Source organism: Lethenteron reissneri, chromosome 41, assembly GCF_015708825.2.
Source record: "Lethenteron reissneri isolate LAM-NWPU_2019-01 chromosome 41, ASM1570882v1, whole genome shotgun sequence".
Lineage (NCBI taxonomy): Eukaryota > Metazoa > Chordata > Hyperoartia > Petromyzontiformes > Petromyzontidae > Lethenteron > Lethenteron reissneri.
The window spans coordinates 1,566,081-1,587,968 of record NC_083819.1 but is presented as its reverse complement, the minus strand read 5'-3'; the positions used below and the strand labels follow the sequence as shown (position 1 = coordinate 1,587,968).

At 47.7% G+C, this 21,888-nt stretch overlaps 1 protein-coding gene across 1 annotated transcript in view; it reads right to left on the bottom strand.

Annotated features, from left to right (window-relative positions):
- LOC133352797 (kinesin-like protein KIF26A) overlaps positions 1-21,888 on the bottom strand; it is a 122,068-nt gene that overhangs the window by 44,030 nt on the left and 56,150 nt on the right. The window contains 2 exon segments of the mRNA XM_061568702.1: positions 3,296-3,488; positions 20,561-20,802. Of these exon segments, the coding sequence (XP_061424686.1) occupies positions 3,296-3,488; positions 20,561-20,802 (435 nt within the window).

Below are 21,888 nucleotides of genomic sequence, written 5' to 3'. Positions count from 1 at the left end.
AACTCGGTTTACTAAGTTCATAGTGCAATAATAGACATCAATATTATTTAAAATTACATGCATTATAAAGCCAACATAATATTATTATTCACGTCAATGGAAACTATCTCATGGTTAAACATCCTCAAAGAAGGCGTATTATTATTGCTCTTCAAACTCAGCGAGAAAGAGACCTCAAAGCATAGCGATGACAATGTGAACGGTAAACAAAACCTCCACGTTTCTCCACACCCTATTCAGTGTACGTGTACTACGATTGCCGTGGCGCGATGCTGCTGCCAGGTTATAGCGGCCCTTGGCTCGGCAACTTCGATGAAAGAAGCCCTCAACTTCACACGGCTGTAAGCGCCTTCCCCAATTTCCGGATGTTGTAGAGAGGACGTAGGGGGTGGGGGTAGGGGGGGGCATGGGGTGGGGGGCTCTTGGCACCGGATGAAAGGTGCGCACTTTAGCGGCCAGACAAGGCACTGTCTGGGAACACGTGCTATATAGGAGCAGCCGGGATATAAAACATATATACACGTAATAAGAAAATACAGCTGCAGGTGACTCGCAAACAAGCTGAGAAAACATCGCGCCGTTCCTATCCCACGCAAGTGTTTACGTTACCTTTCGCTAAGACAGAGGAAACGGAGCGCGGCTGCTTCTTTTGCTCCTCGTGTTTGAATACCGCATAGGGATAGTTCAACCTAAGAGTGACATTTTATAGCAATTTCATTTTGGGGGTTGGGGGGGGGGGTAAAGGTGCAGCCCTGCAATTTGCTTGGTCACGCCACTGCTGGAGGAAGGCCTCCCACTACAGGGAGCTCTAGAGAGCACCTCCAGAGGGTGTTTTAGTCTCATTTTCCACGCTGTCTAGACGCCTTGGAAGAGGTGCGAGGACCCAAACTTTACCCTACCAGAAGCGACCAGCTGATCGACTAACCGTGGTGAACTACTGGGTGGACAGAGACAGGGGTGGTGTGGACTTTAAAACCACTTGCTCACAGTTTCAACTTCCACGCCGTGAGATTTAACCGGCGGTCTCTGCTCTGCAGATCCAGTGTGCGGACTGTTGCACACGATCATGTTTTGATAAAAAACATAATTGGACGCTACCCTTCCGCATATTGTTCAGTTTTATTAAATGGAAGTTGGCATGGCTTTTCCTCATAATGCATTCACAGCTTGCTCAAACGATGCAATTAATGAGAATCTTCTATGAATGTTGGCTTTGTCTTACAGGGCGTAGATTTTGCTGCGAGATTTTTTTTAATTATTAGCTGAAGGCGCACTGGCAGCAAATGAATGTTAGGGCCTAAGTTCTCTCCTCCAGGGAACCGTTGACCATGAGGTTGACATTAAGATCTAAACTGGTGAACGCAATGGAAGCAAATTGCATATTCAGAGAAGCAGGCAGCGCTGCAGCGGGATTAACATCCCAGCTTTGGACGACACACACGTTGATATAATGTTCCAGCATACCACCACCACCATCATGGGAATTGCAACGGGCAATAAATGTGGAAGCGACTCAATTCCCCAGCAAAGCAAACTCATAGGATACTCAAATAAATTTGGAAAACAAACACGTCCACCCAGTGTTAATGACCTGGAAAGTAATAAAAATTGGGAATCTTTAACAGGGTAATTAAGGACATATTAGAGAAAATAAAGACTGGCGGTTAATCTGCTTGCACATGTGATCATTCTGCAGTTAAGTGCTAACATATTTAATGTTGTAAATTTGAAGGTGACAAGATTTGAACACAATCCTAATGAGTTTTCCAGGTGGCTGGAGAGTGAAGTGGTTAGAGGATTCGACGCGGATCTCAGCAGCTAAATGGGGAAATGTAGTTGGCCTTTACCAAAGTTTGCCATATGCTGTGAAATTGATGTTCAATAATAATAATAATGACAATTATTTTCACTCGCGACGCACCGGGCAGTGATCGCTGACTCTCCGAGGGAGAGAACGAGTCGGGGGACACGAGGAAGCACAGACAAGTGGGAAGTAGGCAGCCGTTCGTCGGAGTCAGAATCACTATTAATGTTGAACTTCTTTCGCGCCGTACGTTAGCCAACCGTGCTAATCAAAGGTGCCAACCGTGCTCTTCATTTATCCACGCGGGAGGAAACTGGAGCGCCCGGAGAAAACCCACACTCACGAGGGGACAACACTGTCCCATACAGGTTGGACAGATGGATATGAGGCCACACATTCGCTGTCTGCCTTTTCCTGGCGAGTCAGGGTATGGCACCTCCTTTATGCCCACGGGAATGAGAGTTTCACGCGTTTGTGTGGTCCACCGAACCTTACCTCCAGTGCTGGATTAAAGGCGTGCATAGCCACCACCATCCAGCTAGAGACCCTGTGGTCTCACTGCCACGATTCGAGAGTTGGACAACGTTGCAGGCTGATAGCAACAACAATACCGTCATCGACAAAATCTCACATTTAAATGTTTGCATACATTTATGAAATAAACACGAAAGGCTCATTATGTAGTATAGGTGCCACGAGTCTCTCTTTCAAAACATATTCCTCAGTGAGATTTGGATCTGCTAAAAGTATTGTGGCAATCGATGCGATAACTCATTTTAAAGGTGCACTCGGTCAATCCGGTTGTGTTTCGAGAACTAAAACTCACGGAACAGGGAGAAACAAATAAAATAAGCCCCTCTAAGAGTCGCTACACACCATCCATCTTTAATGTCTTGTAAGTCTCCTGGCTGGCACTAATCCCACCTGTGTCACTGTCACTTCACCCGTCTGCCATGGCCATCACTCATCGCCTACGCAGTACTGCGTCAGTACCAGATGTTGCGCGATAGACGGAGAGATCAAGCTTAGCACGAGTCTGCTGCGTGAATGCGAACCCGTTGACGTGTACGTGTACAGCCCTTTGTCAATCCACTGCCGGTTGTGGGGTATGTATCACGTGGCCATGCTTCACCATGCTGGTAAGTGCGGGTTGGCGAAGGTGGGCAGAAGAAACAACGGAGCACAGAAGTGCACTTGAACAGTTGATGTTTCTGCAGTGCCCTCTGCTTCCCAACACGCAGCTCCGCAGCCGCCGATAAAAACCCGTTGGCATCGTGATCGCCCGGACATGCCTTCATGCAGGCCGTGTACCTGCTTAGCTCGCGAGATCGGGCACAGTTCCGGTGACTTGGTCACAGGCTGACCTGTCGGCACTGCGGCGCGGATGACCACAGGCTGGATTCTACTGCAATGCCGCTTACGATGCTCAATTTTCACGGCACCGCATGATGTCGGAGCATTCACGCGCGTCCAGTCAATTTCATTGCTCACCTTGCCAGCGCCCGGGTTGTCGCGGGCCTTCCCCGCGGCGCGCAGGAGGCAGGGCGGCACGGGGGGCGCCGCGGACCGCAGGGCCCACGCGAAGCTGCCCGGGCTCGGGGGAGGCTCCGCCGGGGCGTGAGAGGGGGCCGCGCGCTGCTTCCGTTTCATCATGCGGCCCGTCAAGCTCAGCTTCTGTGCCGCCCTGCAAGAGCGAGACGACGTGAGATGGCGACGGCAGCTGAAGGCGAGACCGAGAGGTGAACAGAGAGCGAGACGCACAGACACGGGGTGGGGAGGCAGAGAGAGGCAGAGATGGGGAGATGGATGGATGGAATTGGTTGGCAGAAAGAGAGCAAGTGGATGTACAGTCGCAGAGGACGAGACGAGTGGGTGAACATCGATACAGACAGAGAGACCGATGTGCACAATAAAAAAGAGAGAACCAGTGACACAATAATGAAAGACAAATAGAATGGCCGATTACAATTTATGGTGTCAAATTCATTACATTTTGTGCACCGACACAATTTGGAATGTAAACTTAATGACAGTCGATTTGATCTATTCTGCTTATTTTGTATGCTCATCTTGTCAGCCACCATCTCTTGTTTCATGAATTTACTTTACTTTTCGACATGCAATTAAAGAATGTTCAATAACTTTCCCAAGGTCTTGTTGAAAAATATAGAAGAATAAATGTGCAGCCCTGCAACTGCTTATAAATAACACTGCTGGTGGAAGGGCTTCCATTAGAAGGAGCTCTAGAGAGCTCCTATAGAGGGTCATTTGGCCTACTCTTTCACACTGTCCAGACATCCCACACTTTACCCCACCACACACAAGCTGTCAATCAACTTACTGTGGTTGTACCCATTGATATTACTGACAAATTTTCTATTGCACCATCTGAAAAAAGACTATAATTTGTTTAACTTAAATTATGCACACTGCTGAAATGAAACATTCAAACGCCACTTGTTTTTTCCACTCAATGATTTTTTTTTTACAATCACTTCTCAGGTGAATAAAGCAGAGACCTGCATCTGTGTGTATGTTGCACTTGTTTTGCATCTTACGTCGGCCAACCGTGCTGATCGGAGGTGATCTGCAACAAGGCATCTGTGCATTTTTGTTAGGGTCTGATCGACTTGTCACGGGGTCTCTGCAGTCCAAGATCCCGGTGATAAAAATAAAACATTTCCACCCCGTCGTTTTTTTAGCGTTGTGTTTTAGTGTTCCAATAAACTCGAAGACGATGCCCGTGAAGCCGGCACGCTTGGTAGCCACACAGCAAGGCAAATTATATTCAGTTTTACAGATTTGCTCTTGGTGTTGAGTAAACACTGCACGAAGCGGCATGAGATGCTTGTTCAGGGTGATGTGGATGAGGAGTAAACAGTGCAGAAGCGGTGGTGACGAGCTGTGTTTACCACCAATAAAAATTGTGACAATATCATCATCATCAACCATGCCCAATCCACTGCTGGATGAAGGCTTCCCCCATATAGCTGCCCACCACCACCCCTGGCAGCCCTGCGAGAGGCATTGGCCAGAGAGGTAACCCCCCCCCCCCAGGTGCATGGCCTTCTCTCTGGGCAATGTGTCCTGTGAAGCATGGCGGTTACCCAAAACGTCCCCTATTACAACACATTTTTCTCTTTAAATGCAACGGTGCACTATTGACGAACGTGTCGAGTTTTGTTGTCGTTGACGTAATTAAGACGGCAGCTTCATCTGCGCGGTTGAAACGTCGGCCACGTTATTCCCCTTCCTCAAGATGGACTGTTTGCCGAGGCCGAAAAGCTTGAGTGACCTCCAACAGCCCGCGACGGAACCATTCGCGAGAATCACAACCGAGACGCTGGCGAACACCTGGGACTCTCTCTCTCTCTCGAGTCTCTCTCGAGTCTCGACGCGACGTGGCGGGCACGTGCAGGAGGCCGAGTGCGACGAAACCCGCACGACAAAATGATGTTCACCCTGCATACCGAGTGCACGCGCGCGCAGTTCCATCGACCCAATAGCAAACAGCTGCCTCATTACAATTTTTTTAATAACGGATGTTAACCTTTTATAGATTTTCACTGTGGACTGGAAACTGCGCCTGAATCCCAACGTTGCGTCTGCTCTCGCGATTCTCCAACGCAGCACAACAATGGTGGCGTTTGAATTTTTAACCTTCGCAGGAAGAAAGAAAGAAACACAGAAGGCCATAAAACCGGAGAACCATTTTACCATCACTGAAATGAGGTTTGCTCCATAAAAGGCATTGCACAATACACAAACAGAACATGTTTGGAAGCTGTATTGAACAAATAAGTGAGCATAAGCATTCAAATTGTAAAAGCTTCAAGAAGCAGTTGTCCGTTGAGAGTTGTGCGGCAATTACCATCATTGAGGGGGCAGTCACTGAGAGAGATGATACAGATGGGTTCTCCAAAAGCCTTGCATTTTTCCAAACGGCCGCCCCTCAATTTAGAACGTCCAAAAAACAACAATTCGGTTTATTGAGAAGGTTCTGCACCAACTCCAGCTCTCCGGGAGCCTCACCGAACTATGTACAGATGACACACACGAGTCTTCTCTTCGTACCTACTGCCATGTCCAAGCGTTTGCCCAAGCCTATGGCGAACAACCTCATTGCAAGCGAAACTACTCATTCCAAGTGTCCTTGCGACTCATGAATAACTGTCAACAGCTGCCTTGCCCGCACGCCACGCACGCCACGCACGCGGCTTCCGCACACGCTGGGGAGACAAACGGGACAGGCCCAACGGTTGGCGAAACGATGGCGAGCTGACAATGGCACTCGGCCGCACGGGGTTAGGTCTCGCAAAAGGAAACACGGCTCGCCGTGCCTTTGTTGTCCAGACCTGTCGGGGGTGGGGGGGAGAGGGAGGGAGGGGAGCCCAGTTGGCTTGCCAAGATTGACACTCCTCCGTGCCTCTCGCCTACGAGGAGGTGCCGCTAAGTTAGGCGTCTGACTTGCGCAACGAAAACACGGGAGAGGAAAGGGGAGGGTGGTGTTATAAAAATGACCGGAGAAGCTTTAGGGGCCATCCATTGAGTAGGTACGCAAAAATGTGTCAAAAGTTGACCCCTGCCCCCCTCCCTGTACTGTTTACAGAGGCGTTCTTTAGAGCTCCGCGGAGTGAGCAAAGAAAATGTGCAGGGCTGCACCTTTAACTTTTTGCAACCATGAAAACAAATTTCTGCAGTTTAGTTTATTTAAGGAAGGCATAATTGTCTTATAATGGTTGCGGTCTTATTGATATTGTTAACACGCTACATGACTGTCAGATGTAATGGGAAGTCTCGCTCGGTTGATCGAAACAATTACCCAACTTTAAAACGAAGGAATAAACACGTTTTTATTTCAGAGAAAATCTGAGAAGACATCCCATTATTTTTAAACACTGCACGATTTTTTGGAAAATAATTTGAGATTTTACGGAATTTTTTTATCCCTAGAGTATTCGATGCCCAATTTAAAAAAAATCAATTTCACAAAGTTGCATTCGTTTCGAAACGTTTATAAATATTTGTTAAGGTGGTAACATTGCTTTATTTATGATATTTTAGGGAATTACGAAATTCCTGAATGCTTTGTAAGCATATTTGAGTACTGTATAAGTTAAGCCTCTTCTTACTTAAGTCCACTTAACTGCAAAATACACAAATTCCTTGTGAATTTGCTGGACTGACATGCACACAGCTTGCGCAACTCCAATCGCCCGTTTAAATCTCCGTATCTTACGCATGCGCGAAATCCGTGCATGGACCGCCAACAATATTTGTGTTTTTATACTGTCATCCCACTTAACCTCAAGCAGGCGGATTCCAAACTTCCAGGATGTTGCCGCACTCTTCAAAGGGAGCGACGTGGGGACGAGATGAATGACGGCCGTTACGTGCCCCATAACCGCCTAGAATACGGCGCTTCCTCGTGCCCTTCATTTCGTGCCCTGACGCACGCCTGTCGGCACACCTCGGTCCAAAAAACTCAGGGTCGTCGTCGTCATCACAACGCCACCGCAGTCGCCGCCGGGCATCCATCTCGCTCGACGCGCGTTTCGTCCGTCTTCTCTCAAGCGATGGTGCGCACGGCTCCACGCGATCAATCGCCTGAAGGATTGTGCCGGCAGCGAATGTACGGATGCTGGAGGCGCGCCGTGGAAGACGGATCTGGCTGTTTTTCCCTGCATGCCCGGCTGTGGCTCCTCGCAACTCTGAGCTCAAGACAGCGGCAGAGAATTTATTCATAATTTTTTTATATTGATAAAAAATTGTATTGTCATTCAAGAACCCAGAATGGAAAGTAGATTTCAAAAATAGAGGGCGGGGGGGGGGACGGCAGGATAACGTCTGGCAAACTCGGCGCAATACACAGCCTCAAAATGAGGGATCGGACGGTTTGGGTGGTGTCCGGGCTCGCTGCCCTACCTCGGTCGGGGTGCGACGACCGAGAGCGGTGTGGTTGAGGGGGAGGGGAAGAAGATTGAAGAACGGGCAAGCGGCGGTGATATTGTAAAAGTGTCTCGCTCTGTCACGGTCTGAATGACTGCGCGACATGCGTGCACCACTGCGGCAGCCAGCCTGCGCTGCAATCCTTTACAACGGAAAAACATTGCCGAGTCTCACTCTCAGGGTGCTCCTGCTTGTTCGTTGGCTTCGCACACTGCTCAAATGTGTCCGCAAGCGGGAAGACACCGGAGTACCTGGAGACAACCCATGTATACAAGAACGAGTCTCTCAAACTCCAAGCTAACGGGCCAAATCCGACTCGCCCTTCTCCACGGCCCTGCAAGTTGTTTTCCAACACAGGTTCTAACAACCCGCGGGTAATCCACCTACACTCAACCTACTTACGAGCTTGTCGTGCCCGTTATTTAACCAGGAGATGAAACAATCGCATTGAGAAACATAGCCTCTTTTGCAACGGTGAAACTAGTGAACCCTACTGCTGCGCAATGAACGAGTCGAATTGCATGTAAATGACTCGGTCTCATCACGGTGTTCCGACTGGCATCACATGCAGTGGGACTCGTCATTACACCCGCACATAACCCTGCTCGGGCCCCCAGCCAGAGTCAGACGTGAGTGCATCGTCGTTTTGGCATCTGAATCTGGTATTGTTCCGGCTTGGCAAGGCAACTTGAGGGTCCCGCACTGCATTGGCTCGGATGGTGCCACTGGGAAAGACATTTTGTTGTTGTTGCTGCTTGGATACTTCCACTGAAATGTATTCACACGTACAGTCGGAGGCTGGCTCTGGGAAGGGCGTACGGCGAAGCTAACCAGTACGCGCGTTGTAGACGGAGCAGTTACAAACAGTTGACCTGTAGCCACTGCACTGCTGACCAGAGGTGGGACAAAGTCATTGTTATGCAAGTCCAAGTCGAGTCTGAAGTCATCAAATTCATGACTCGAGTCTGACTCGAGTCCAAGTCACATGACTCGAGTCCACACCTCAGAGGTGGGACAAAGTCATTGTTATGCAAGTCCAAGTCGAGTCTGAAGTCATCAAATTCATGACTCGAGTCTGACTCGAGTCCAAGTCACATGACTCGAGTCCACACCTCTGCTGCTGACACTCCCATTAAGCAGAGCTCAGCCCCAAAGGGCATCCATTCTACAACAGGGACATCGGGGCTTTCAGGGAGCACCGACACAGGCTGTGAAACCCGCGCTCTATCCGTCTCTCTCACTTCTCCGTCAGTCATCTCAAAGCAGCCGACAATGAGACTTGGACGGGCTCTTGCGCTCCTTCCGTTCTCCGGTCGTGACAATCGCTTCCCGTAGGGCCACGTTTCTCTCGTCTTGCGTCGATCGACGGCCCCCTCCACTTTGCGCTCGTTCCACATGGCAATGCAAGGCCACGTTTGTTGACCTCCATTCTTTTCAGACGTCCCCACACCAAAAAGATGCCTTCTTCTTCATGCTTTTTTTGGAACGATGTCACCTTCTGGCCTTGCTTTATGCTTATGTTCGTTTAAGTTTTGTATGTATGTCGATATGTGCTTGCTATATGTACACTTCACGTGGCCTCAGGTGCACATGGCCTGGCACAAGCGTCGTGGTGACGTCACCGCCACTTAGTGGCGAATGGCGGTTGTTGTTGTTGTTGCTATATGTACGGCAAATGACACCCCGGTTATTTGCAAAGAGGATGTTCCAGCTTGAGGTATTATCCAGGTGAAATATTTACATTAAAAAAATAACTTTTATGAAACGTATGGTCTCATGTAATGGGGGGGAATTAATTCACCCCTTAAGAAATGTAATTACGAGTCACGAATCAGTGTAGAGATTTGCTTATATAATCAATATAAATGTTTACATTGTGGTAAATGGGAGTGCCTCAAGAGACCCCTTTACATAGAATAAACATGAATTCAAAACATTGATTATTATACAAGCGGTTGGATAACGTTGATCAAGAGCTTAATCATCTATATGCACCAATATATGGATGTGGTATTCCTCTACCCCTACGGCATATCTCACCATGTGAAACAAATGAACTCGACTTGACTTTGTAGAGTTTATGAGATGAGACGTGAAATTGTTGTTGCGATATAAAAACGTTTTAAGAAGAAACAGAACAGACAGAACCAGGCAATAAGTTTCAAATATGTGAGCAAGATATACAAACAAATAAGAAAATCCTCTAAAGAAGGGTTCTCTAGAGCTCCCTCGAGTGGAGGTCCTTCTGCCAGCAATGGTTACGAGTAAGAGATGGCACGGCTGAAGCTTTACCTCGACTCCTAACCATTGGACGATGCGATATTTTGCACCACTGCGGCACGAACACCACGCTCCTTTACAGGAACATGAGATCCCATTACCTAATTCGACGATATGTTACACACGCACGCACGCACGCGTTTACGCGCAGCATAAACTAATGACTTGACTGTGGAAGGGAGACACATTTTAAGTAGGGCTAAAACAAGCTGTCAACACTCTATTAAGACGGTAAAATTACGACGATGATATAGAGTCCTCAAATTTACCGTTGAGCTTTAGCAAGACTGCAGAAGCGAATGAGATGCCCTGAAATGAGTGCGTCGATGGAGAATGAGGAAATTAAATGGCAGCCTTTTTGCAACAAATGAGCAGAGCTCTGAGTAGAATTAATGCAAGTGCTGTAAATTGAAAAAAATATATTGCCGAAATATTTAAATGAACAGGATATGAAAACAAATAAATATGTAATATCATTTTAGCTATCCTCCAGAGGCAGCTTAGAAGGTTGGGTCCCACAAAACGCACTGCAGAGCTAAAGGTCTTAAATTCAACAACACAGACACAAATAACAAATACCCCGTGTAGCCTTAACAGACTGTTGGGGCAAGTGCTGCTAACGAGCACCTATGAAGGCCGGCACGTCACACGAGGGGGTGGGTGGCCAGCACCGCAACTGGCCCTATTTTTCTCCCTATTTGCTGAATTTTTTTCGTATAGATACCACTTCAGGCACTAATTTGAGGCCGAGTTGACCTAGGGGAAGCCCCGGACCGCTTCAGACATTTGCTGTCACTGGTGTTGGTGGCCGTGAGCAGAAATCGAACTCGGGTAGATGGGATCGAAGCGCAATGCGCCAACCACTTTGCCACCACTCCTCATAATTTAACAACACATAGAATAGCTCACAAATGGCAGGAAGGCACAACTCCCATCAATGCATTGCACGCATGCCAAGTGATAACCACGTCACATCTCCAATGCTCTCAGCCTTGTCCATACCACCAAATCGCTAACTGCATATGTTGCAGTACAGTTTTGTTTTCGTTTACATCAAGAGTTGAAAAATGTAGACAGGAAAACGAATTTCTTCAGAACTGCTTTTTTTAGTTTGTTGTCCTTCCCCGGCACCTCTGATTAGCATGGCTGGCTACGTAAGGTGCGAAAGAAGTTCAACATACATACAGTGAGGGAAAAAAGTATTTGATCCCCTGCTGATTTTGTACGTTTGCCCACCGACAAAGAAATGATCAGTCTATAATTTTAATGGTAGGTTTATTTGAACAGTGAGAGACAGAATAACAACAACAAATTCCAGAAAAACGCATGTCAAAAATGTTATAAATTGATTTGCATTTAAATCAGGGAAATAAGTATTTGACCCCCTCTCAATTAGAAAGATTTCTGGCTCCCAAGTGTCTTTTATACAGGTGTAGAGCTGAGATTAGGAGCACACTCTTAAAGGGAGTGCTCCTAATCTCAGCTTGTTACCTGTATAAAAGACACATGTTCACAGAAGCAATCAATCAATCAGATTCCAAACTCTCCACCATGGCCAAGACCAAAGAGCTCTCCAAGGATGTCAGGGACAAGATAGTAGACCTACAAAAGGCTTGAATGGGCTACAAGACCATCGCCAAGCAGCTTGGTGAGAAGGTGACAACAGTTGGTGCGATTATTCGCAAATAGAAGAAACACAAAAGAACTGTCAATCTCCCTCGGCCTGGGGCTCCATGCAAGATTTCACCTCGTGGAGTTGCAATGATCATGAAAACGGTGAGGAATCAGCCCAGAACTACACGTGAGGATCTTGTCAATGATCTCAAGGCAGCTGGGACCATAGTCACCAAGAAAACAGTTGGTAACATACTACGCCGTGAAGGACTGAAATCATGCAGCGCCCGCAAGGTCCCCCTGCTCAAGAAAACACATATAAATGCCCGTCTGAAGTTTGCCAATGAACATCTGAATGATTCAGAGGACAACTGGGTGAAAGTGGTGTGGTCAGATGAGACCAAAATGGAGCTCTTTGGCATCAACTCAACTCGCCGTGTTTGGAGGAGGAGAAATGCTGCCTATGACCCCAAGAACACCATCCCCACCGTCAAACATGGAGGTGGAAACATTATGCTTTGGGGGTGTTTTTCTGCTAAGGAGACAGGACAACTTCACCACATCAAAGGGACGATGGACGGGGCCATGTACCGTCAAATCTTGGGTGAGAACCTCCTTCCTTCAGCCAGGGCATTGAAAATGGGTCGTGGATGGGTATTCCAGCATGACAATGACCCAAAACACACGGCCAAGGCAACAAAGGAGTGGCTCAAGAAGAAGAACATTAAGGTCCTGGAGTGGCCTAGCCAGTCTCTAGACCTTAATCGCATAGAAAATCTGTGGAGGGAGCTGAAGGTTCGAGTTGCCAAACGTCAGCCTCGAAACCTTAATGACTTGGAGAAAATCTGCAAAGAGGAGTGGGACAAAATCCCTCCTGAGATGTGTGCAAACCTGGTGGCCAACTACAAGAAACGTCTGACCTCTGTGATTGCCAACAAGGGTTTTGCCACCAAGTACTAAGTCATGTTTTGCAGAGGGGTCAAATACTTATTTCCCTCATTAAAATGCAAATCAATGTATAACATTTTGTTGTTATTCTGTCTCTCACTGTTCAAATAAACCTACCATTACAATTATAGACTGATCATTTCTTTGTCAGTGGGCAAACGTACAAAATCAGCAGGGGATCAAATACTTTTTTTCCTCACTGTATGTACATTGTACATGCAAATGTCATGACTACATGACATCCATGGATGGCCTGATGGGAGTTGTTCTTTCCTGCTATATGTGAGCACATCTTTGTGTGCGTATATACCTCTCCATTTCCATCCTGCAATCATGTTTCCTGTTGCGATGGGGTTTTTTTTCACAGTTTACATACGTGTTGGATTTGAATTATCGCTAGGACTCACAACGCTCATTAAATTACCAACGTCACTCTTTTCCAAGCTGCTGAATTATACGCGAGTGCCGGAAATGTTTTATGTTTACATCAAATACAACCTGCACAGCACACATTCAGGGCTTCCTATTTGCGAGGCAAGAAATAACGAGGCCTTAATCCCAGAGGACCTCATGGCCAGATATGACCCAATACTCCGAGCAAAACAATTCCGTAGTCAAGTGTAAACAACGCTGATCCGTCAATTAGGGCACCTACAACACTGAGTGCACCTGATACGAACACTCGGAAAATGACAGCCAGATTGGCAAATGCTATTTTTTTCCACGTAAACATGCCAAGCACCAGAACCTGCAAAGAGGCAATTAAAAGTTTGAGAATAATAATAATGAGCCACTACGTTTCATCACACGGTGAGCATCTGTTGAACATGCTGTGGCCCAAAACATTAGGGGAGTGTGAGTTTTATTACAAAAATAGTAGCTCGAGAAACATCCACAACAGGAGACAGTCATTATTGGTCGATTGTAATGCCGCAGAGATTATGATTTGTTTCTTAGTGTTGTCCTTTATAAGCGAGAAATGTAGCCAGTTTCTGTGTGCATTTGGGAAGTCCCGAGAATTGGATAGTTGTCCATGCTCAAGCGCCACTTAGTCACATTCGTAATGTACGGCGCACTCAAAAACACGGGTAATCTTACAATGAGCGCTGCACAATGATACTCAGCAAGGTTCTCAATAAGTATTCTTGGGGTTTTTCGGTAAAGTCACGTAAGTAAAACATCAAAATTATTAAAAATAAAATAAAATAAAGATCACGACGTTTCGGAGGCAACACAAGTCTCCGTCATCAGGTGGGACCGTCACAGCCAGATTAGCTGCATCAAGTGAGGCAAGGAATCAAGATGTAATCCCTTAAAAGCGAGTTGGGGGGGAGGAGAGGGGGGGAACTCATCGGAATGTGGTAGCCAATGAATGGAACGTACCGGGAAGGGAGGGGGGGGGCAAAGAGTGGTCCTCGGCGTGTAAGCGATTGTGCGCAAGTTCTCAATAAGCTCGCAGTTAAATGTTCTGAAAGGTCAAATCGGGCCTTGCTCAGGAGCTACCATCTGGTGAGGTCGTTAAGAGCTGCGTCAATAATGTATAGTCGTGGACCCAAGCTGCCATGTCTATGTTGATCACGAACGTTACGGGCGATGCACAGAAAACCCAGCATTTGTATTTGCCGAGTCACCATCGAGTTCATTTCAAGAAGCTGCGAATGAATCCATCGTATATCGTAGACGATCACACAGAGATAGACCACAAAAACACAAACATATTGCACGGCGCATTGTAAACAAGCTGCTGCATGCAAGCAAATATGATTTTGATTTGTCACGTGTATAATAATAGTTATGCATATAAATATACTGCAGTTATATTTACCATCGCATCTAGGACTATTACTTTTAGTTTTATGCCACGTGATGTCAAGCAGAGGTAAGAGGGAAAGCACTGTCATCGTTACGCGAAGATTGTCAATGATGCGGCCGGGTGACTTAGCGGGAGAGCAAGTGGCTCGCAAACTGGCAAGTTGTGAGTTCAAACCCCCGTTGGAGGTTGACTCAGCCCATATAAACTCTCTGGGATTCGTAAAATGAACACCACTTTAGATTTGTACTATATTCCCTCTTTTAATATTGTATGGTATCTCCATGCATTCGGGTTGTCTCAAAAGGCCACACGTGATTTATGTGCTCTAGCAACAGCAGAGGCATAAATGATTAGACTCCGGGGCTGTGAAGACATACTGTGTCTCGGTGGATTTCCATTAGCGTTCATTAAGACCAACATATGTGCAAAGACAAAGATCTCCCGTATAGCCTCAACAGACAAAATGCAATTTTTTTCTCAATTACACAAAAATGTTGGGTTCTATGACCAAAAAAAGTATACAACCTCACACAAAGACCCAGATCCATCGTATCGCCTTTCACAGACTGTCTGAGCAAGTCCTGTTTTGCGAGGACCCATGAAGGCCGGTACAGCACACGAGGCGATGGTGTGGCCAGAACCACGCCCGGCCTCCCTTTGTTCCCCAGTGGTAGTGTCAAGCTCACGGAACCCTGAGCCCTGGGACCAGTTCAGATTATCGTCACTGGTGTTGAATCTGAGCGGGAATCGAAATTGGGTCTCCGGATCGTAGCGCAGCGCCAGTACACGCTGAGCCACCGCTCGCCAAAGGCAAAAACACGCACGAATGTTAAGGTGAGCGCAAAGGGATATAAGGACACAACACAACGTCTGTAATCTAAAAATGCATAATGCATCACAAGGTGATTTAAATAATGTCGCGGAACTAATTCTTAACCGTATCTTGTACGCGCAGCGCACACTCTGATAGAAATTCCTTCACGCTAAATGTGGCCAATTTTCCGTTTATGTAAATGCTCTGGTGTAGCAGCCTCTATTCAATTATCTCTTTCAGTTCCACCTGTCAAGGAAAATATGAAAAAGAGCTAAATTATGACATCGGACCGCGCGTTCCACTTGAAGTCCTTGCGCAAGGTCAGGCACTGCAGCCGGCGGGCGGTGTGCAAAGTCCGGTCGCTCGCACGTCCACCACCCGCTGGCGCGAAAGACGCACTCGAGCAGCGAGAGCTTGCGAGCACATGCGCACGCACGCGCGCACGTACACACACACGCACGTACACACGCACACACACACGCACGCACACAAGCACACACGCGCACACACGCGCGCACGCACGCACACACGCGCACACGCGCGCACACACGCGCACGCACGCGCGCACGCACGCACATACACACACGTCGTCCCAAGGACCGGTCAAGCGGCCGAAAACTCCCCCTCCCCCCTCCCCCCCCCAACTGCATTTAGACCACTCACGCCGGTGAATAGATCGTCATTGTACGAAGCGTCAAGTGCGAGATCTCTTCTCGCGGGAGGAGAGTCGACTGCCTTGCCCTGTATGACCTATCACCCGCGTCTATTCACCACGCGGCAGGTATTGGCAGCAGTGCTTTCAGGACCAACCGCTGAGTACGAACGACCTCAACACGGAACACACCTGCGTCCGTAGTCGCACTTCCCTGGCGAGCTTCGGCTACGGAACGGTCGCTCGGCAGCAATAACGAATCGATGTACGTTTGTTTTTATGACACAAGCAAGCGAGATAGCGCGCGTGCGTTGTGCTCCACGTTCGAACCGAATTCCGGGGCACTCCGTTGGCGACAGCCCAGCGTGCGGCGCAACACACCGTGGCGACGCGGACGGACGGATGTAACGCAACGCAGTCGTCAAACAAACAAACAAAGGACGTCCTGCGACAAAATACGAATCGTTGATGGGAAAAACCAGCGTGGACAAACTGTCACGTCTTTGATTGGACGTTTTGGCCGGAGCAGGCGTGGGCAATGTTTACCGTTTGGTGAAGATGGTCAAGGCCCAGCACCTCTCGTTGCTAACTCACGCCACCGCTAGTGGAAAGATCTCCCCGTTGGCAGGGAATGCCCACACTTCACCCCACCACACGCGGCCTGAGCGCTCGACTGTGGTCCACCGTCGTATGCCGCTGGGTGCATTGTCTTAACAGCCGTGCCAGAAGATTGAAACAGCGATCTCTGGTTTGCAAAAGCAGTGTGCTAAATGTTACTATTTTACATATGTTATTACAGGCCGCACATTGTGGTTTTAGTTGTCGTAAGTCACGACATTTAAATGATTTAGGCTTTTTTTTACCTTACCAATGCTAGTTTTTTTTCCGTGACTTTCGAGTAATTGCTGCAGTTCTGGAAAATGTGCCTCTCAGATGGCCAATTAAAGCCACGGCGGCGGTTACACTTGAGAAAAAATGCAATGCTTTGTTTGGAACAAAAAGAAGAACACCTCAAAATGGACCACTAGGTTCTGTGTTGTCAGCTACAGGCCAGCTTGACAAGACTTGCCAAAGAAAATGTTCAAATTAAATGTGAAATACAGCGCTGCCCTTTCTGGAAATGAGCTACCAGTGGAAGGATATTCTACGTATGATGGCTACATTGCCGTGCGCCTAAAGGTGTATTTTTGCACGTGTTAACACTACAGTACTGTATATATATATCTTGACAATTAATTAGATAAAAACTCACTTTAAACCCAATATTAAAATTAACTATAAATTGACAGTAATGGCTTATTCATATTAATTAATTCACGAATTGCGTTGTCCTTGCTTGAAAGTGCCAGTTTTATGAAGATACGGGGGAACAATTAAAATCTGTTAATTGCTGTAAAACATTGCTTAAAATCCACAAGGCAATTTCTGCGCAAACAACATCTATTTTGTATACAACCTCATTATGTTTTGTTATGGAGAATAATGGCTAACAACATCTATAAACAGACCTCCGCTGTCTCCAGATACGAATAAAATATGTTTTAGTCACAGTCCTATTGGCTCCGCAGACCAGCATTGCCCCGCAGAATGTATTTAATATGTAGAGAAACAGCGCTGACCGTCTGTGTAAATGTTATAGTCTAAGTTGTTATTTACACATTGGAGCAGGGGTCGGTGGCGTGGCCCAGTGGCAGTGCGCTCTTCACTTGTTGCAGAGGCTCACGGTTCGAATCCAGCGGCCACTCTGGTCGAGTAACCATCAAAATACTCAAAATACCGCACCGTGCACTCCACAGTGAACGGTGATGATCCCGCGGTGTCATTCGCAAGTGTAGGCCGTCAGGTGCCGGCATCAGCTCCACATTTGCCATGTTATAAATGATATAGAAATTGCCCCCCCAACCCCCCCCCCCCCCATCCACTCACCCGCGACAAAAAAAAATGACTTGGCAGGACCCTCCTGGAAAGGAGTCACGAGACTTAGGCTTTTTCTGGGTCAACAAGCCGAATAAAACTTATAAAAGTGGATAACAACGTACCAGCTCCCACTGGTGGTGTACGCAGTGGTGGCTAGTCGAGGGTTCGTGGACCGCACAAATGTTGGGAAACTCCCTTCCGTGGGTGTCAACATTCCATACCATGACTCGCCAGGAGAAGGCGGTACAGCAAGTGGACTAATCGTCATCTGTTTCCATCTGTACGAGGCTAAAGCGTTGCCCCCTCACACGCTTCAGTTTTCTCTGGACACTTCGGTATTCTCCCACATATATAAACTCATTAATTGGCTGAAAAGTTACTTCAAATAAAAATACTCAAAAAAGTGAGACAACTCAGTGTGGCCTTCCTAGATAAATAAGTAGGAAAAAGGAAAAAAAATAGAGTTTGTCTTTTCCGTTAGTGTGTAAATATTAGCTACTCACATGCATGGACCGATGCACAATTTATGATAATTCATATTTGCTCATAATCAGGAATATTAGATATCCCATGCACTGAATTCAATCAATCCCTGGCAATCCATTGATGTGTATCGGTTGGCTTAGGCTGAGCAAGCAGCCATATGGCCATGTCGCAGGGAACTGGGGTGGGATGAGACGTGAGAAGTGGGTGTGAGAGCAGATGAGAAGTCAGAGTTGTGCAGAATGCAGTGGGAGTTGAATGCATTACAAACATGGCCTCAATTAGCCCGTATAACGGAGGATAAACCACAGCAAATGTGAAACACTTTTATTTAACACAAACACATTGCCCCCCCATAATTTCCCAACAACAAAACTATCTCAGGTCTACAGCCCACATATGTTCCCAGCCTGGCTCTCAGATAGGCTCCAATTTAAATCTGTTGCATGGTCCGCCTCCGCTTCACTAACCCCTAGCTCTGCTTCGGCAATTGTGTTCACATCCCAATGGACCTGACAGAATATAATTGGTGTACATCTGCGCAACATCTACGCGAGTTTCCAACGCATGCAGAAACAGCGCTGTGTGCACACGGAGTAATACGCAGGAAGATGCCCCCATCCACAGCTTGTGAGCAACATCCTCAAGACCGGATCACAGCGGTCTGTGGCCTCGTGAGGTATCATGAGACCGGGTAACGTTGGCAGCTTGATGAAAAGGGAGGCTGAGCAAATCCTCCTGAACGAATGACAGTGCTTTGTGATCCTGTAGCCGCCCACACATGACTGCCACCGGAGGGAATGGTTAAGAATAAACAATAAAGCATCGAGGTGGAGCAAGGCAGCCAAACTGGCCGGTGGGGGTCGTTTCTCCAGCTCGTCTTAGAATTCGAGGTGGGAGCCTCAATGAGACTCATTCATTCTTGGGCATTTACACCGAATTCCTAGCACTCGTATATACAATGACAACAACCACAACAACGAAGACGACAACATTCGCCGTTCACCACTAAGTGGCGGCGACGTAGAGCTTTGTATACACGAGGAATGAAGCCAAGAAAAGATATAACCTGGGCCTGCATCATCACACAACTCTGCACAGTCGAGGGAGATTGACTTGAGCCTTTGTGTTCCGTCCAGTGCCACATTTCGAAGTTGTTTACGTTACACGTCTCAATTGGCTATTTATTAATAGCGTTAACACGTTTACGGGAAGCATATCTTGGACACTATCAGTCGTCGTAGGGTGAGGAAGACACAACCCAAAAAACAAATATCCGTTATCTCGTAGATAGCCAGTATCTGTGTTTCTGGGCTGACACAAGTTTGAAACTTTGTACATTATTTGTTTTGTCTTCTCAATGTTATTCCCATTGTGCCATCACTGTCGTGGCATCAAACTAAGCATCTATTGGCAACTCTCAGAGCAATGCAACCCCGCTTTGTATTTGAGAACGGCCCATACAAGAAATGTTCATACAAATGCTTCTTTATATGCTGTTCAGTGCCCCTTTTTATGCACACACTACACAGTCAACTTTCCAAGATGCCCTGCCAGAGAGAAATATTGTTGGAATGATCAGGGCTGGAATTTGACCAAATGAAAAGACAAAAGACATTTTACACGATGGTTTTTGTGCTTCGTGACCAGCCTGAGATCATCAACGCACTGCACGAGAACCTGGACTTAATTACTGATGGCTGACACCCAGACTCGAACCCTGATCTCACTCCATAATTCCACTTTCTTAGCTCCGACTCCGGTGGCACCTGGCTATGATTTTAAAACCCCTCTTTTTACAGTTAGGTAATATGCACAATTATACCACCCTGGTGACATCACTGCTATAAATGCCAAAATGTCAAACGACGTCGCATCAATAGGGCACTATGACGGCATGCCTTGCCGTAATGGTAAAGGTGTTGTCTTAATCATTAATGAAGCTTTAAACTGCCTACCTACACAGCCACAAGATAAGAGCTACAGTTCTCCGATGTGTTTTTGGGATGTCCCGCTTGTTGTTTGAGATTCGCGCGGGAGCTTCTCCAAGATCTCTAGAACCTCTCGGCATACGGAGGAACTCCTGGTAAGTGGAGCGAATCGTCGGACGCCGTATGGAGCAATGACCTTAAAACACATCGGAGAGCCATGCAGCAGCAGCACGCAAGCCAACGCAGCGGTAAACGAAGAGCCGCCTGGCTTCTGGGTCACGTTCTCCCTTCCGTGGACATGTGGAGACGCGCGGACACAACGAGGCTCCGCGCGCAAGGCCGTGAGAGCACTCGCCTCGTGAAGAAGGACGCGTTCGGATTGCCGTTGCCGTTGCAGTTGCTGTTCGCTGCGTATGACCCCGGGGCGGCGTGCGCAGTCTTCTGCGGGCTCCCGTGCGCCGGGGAGCCTCCCGGTGTCGAGAGCGGCCACGGCAGAGCCTGCGGCGAGCGGGTGGGCGACGCCAGCCTCTCCAGCGGAGGGTGGCCCAGGCTCTGCTGTTCCCAGCTGGAGCCCTCTAGGGTTGGAGACGCACCCTGCTGTCGTGGTTGGGAGGAGGTTGGCAGCAGCAGCAGGAGGATGGAACGTGGGGAGGAGAGGCGACACGATAAGGAAGAGGTTAGCGGGCGTCGGTGCGCTAGGGCCGGGAGTGCTCGGCGTTGACATTGCGTGCGGTGGCGTGGCCGGGCGTCAGCGTGGTTGTCGCTCGTTGCAGAGATTTGCAGTTCGAGCAGGAGCGGCCGCCCTGGTCAATACTGTTCGCGTATTAACCGTAAATACGGGCCGTCCACTACCAAGTGGGCATTAACGATCGCGTGATGTGATTTGAAAGATAAGTAGCCCATGTGTGCCACTGCCACGGTACATGTTTGCCATATTTGAAAATAAAAATTGCAAATTAATTTATTTGGTAAAACCACATTGCAGCATTGACCCCCCCCCCCCTCCAACTGGCAGAATATATTCATTTGTGAAACACAGCGCCTTCCTGACAGCCTTGCACTTCACGAACGGCACAAATAACAAATAAAGGAAACAATAATGATCGTCATTAAATAATAGATGGAGGAATGAACAACGCGAGTGTGACAACTAATGTGCTCGTATTTATTCGGCACGCTGCCTTAGGTAGCGTCGCTGTCGCGTTGCGCTCACAACGTGAAATAGAGTGGAGGGGAAGCCGGCTTAATTGTAGCGAGCTGCGTGCGTGACGCGATCCGTGCCTTGTCTGCAGTCACCTTCCCATGCCCGATCGTTAGCTGGGGAGGGGGGCAGGGGCTCTTTAAATTGCTACCAGAGCGAGATCATGAGATTGCAGTAACAATCTAATGAGTCTAAGACTGCTATTGGCCTGGTAACTTGAAACTGACACCCAGCACGTCTGTGCTGGGTAGTTTGATGTTTTTTCTCGTCTCGTTGCTTTACGTGGAAAAACTCCAATTAGTCACAGGCTGTGTGAGGCCGTGACCTGATTTCGTTAGCCAGCCAAGGGGTCTCTTTCACGGCCCAGGCTCCAGAGCTAAAACTTGTTTTGGTTTTCTTTCCATTCTTGGGGTCAATGGACACGTTGTGCTACTGTTGACACGGGTCTGATGTGATATCCATGACCAGCATAGCATGCAAGG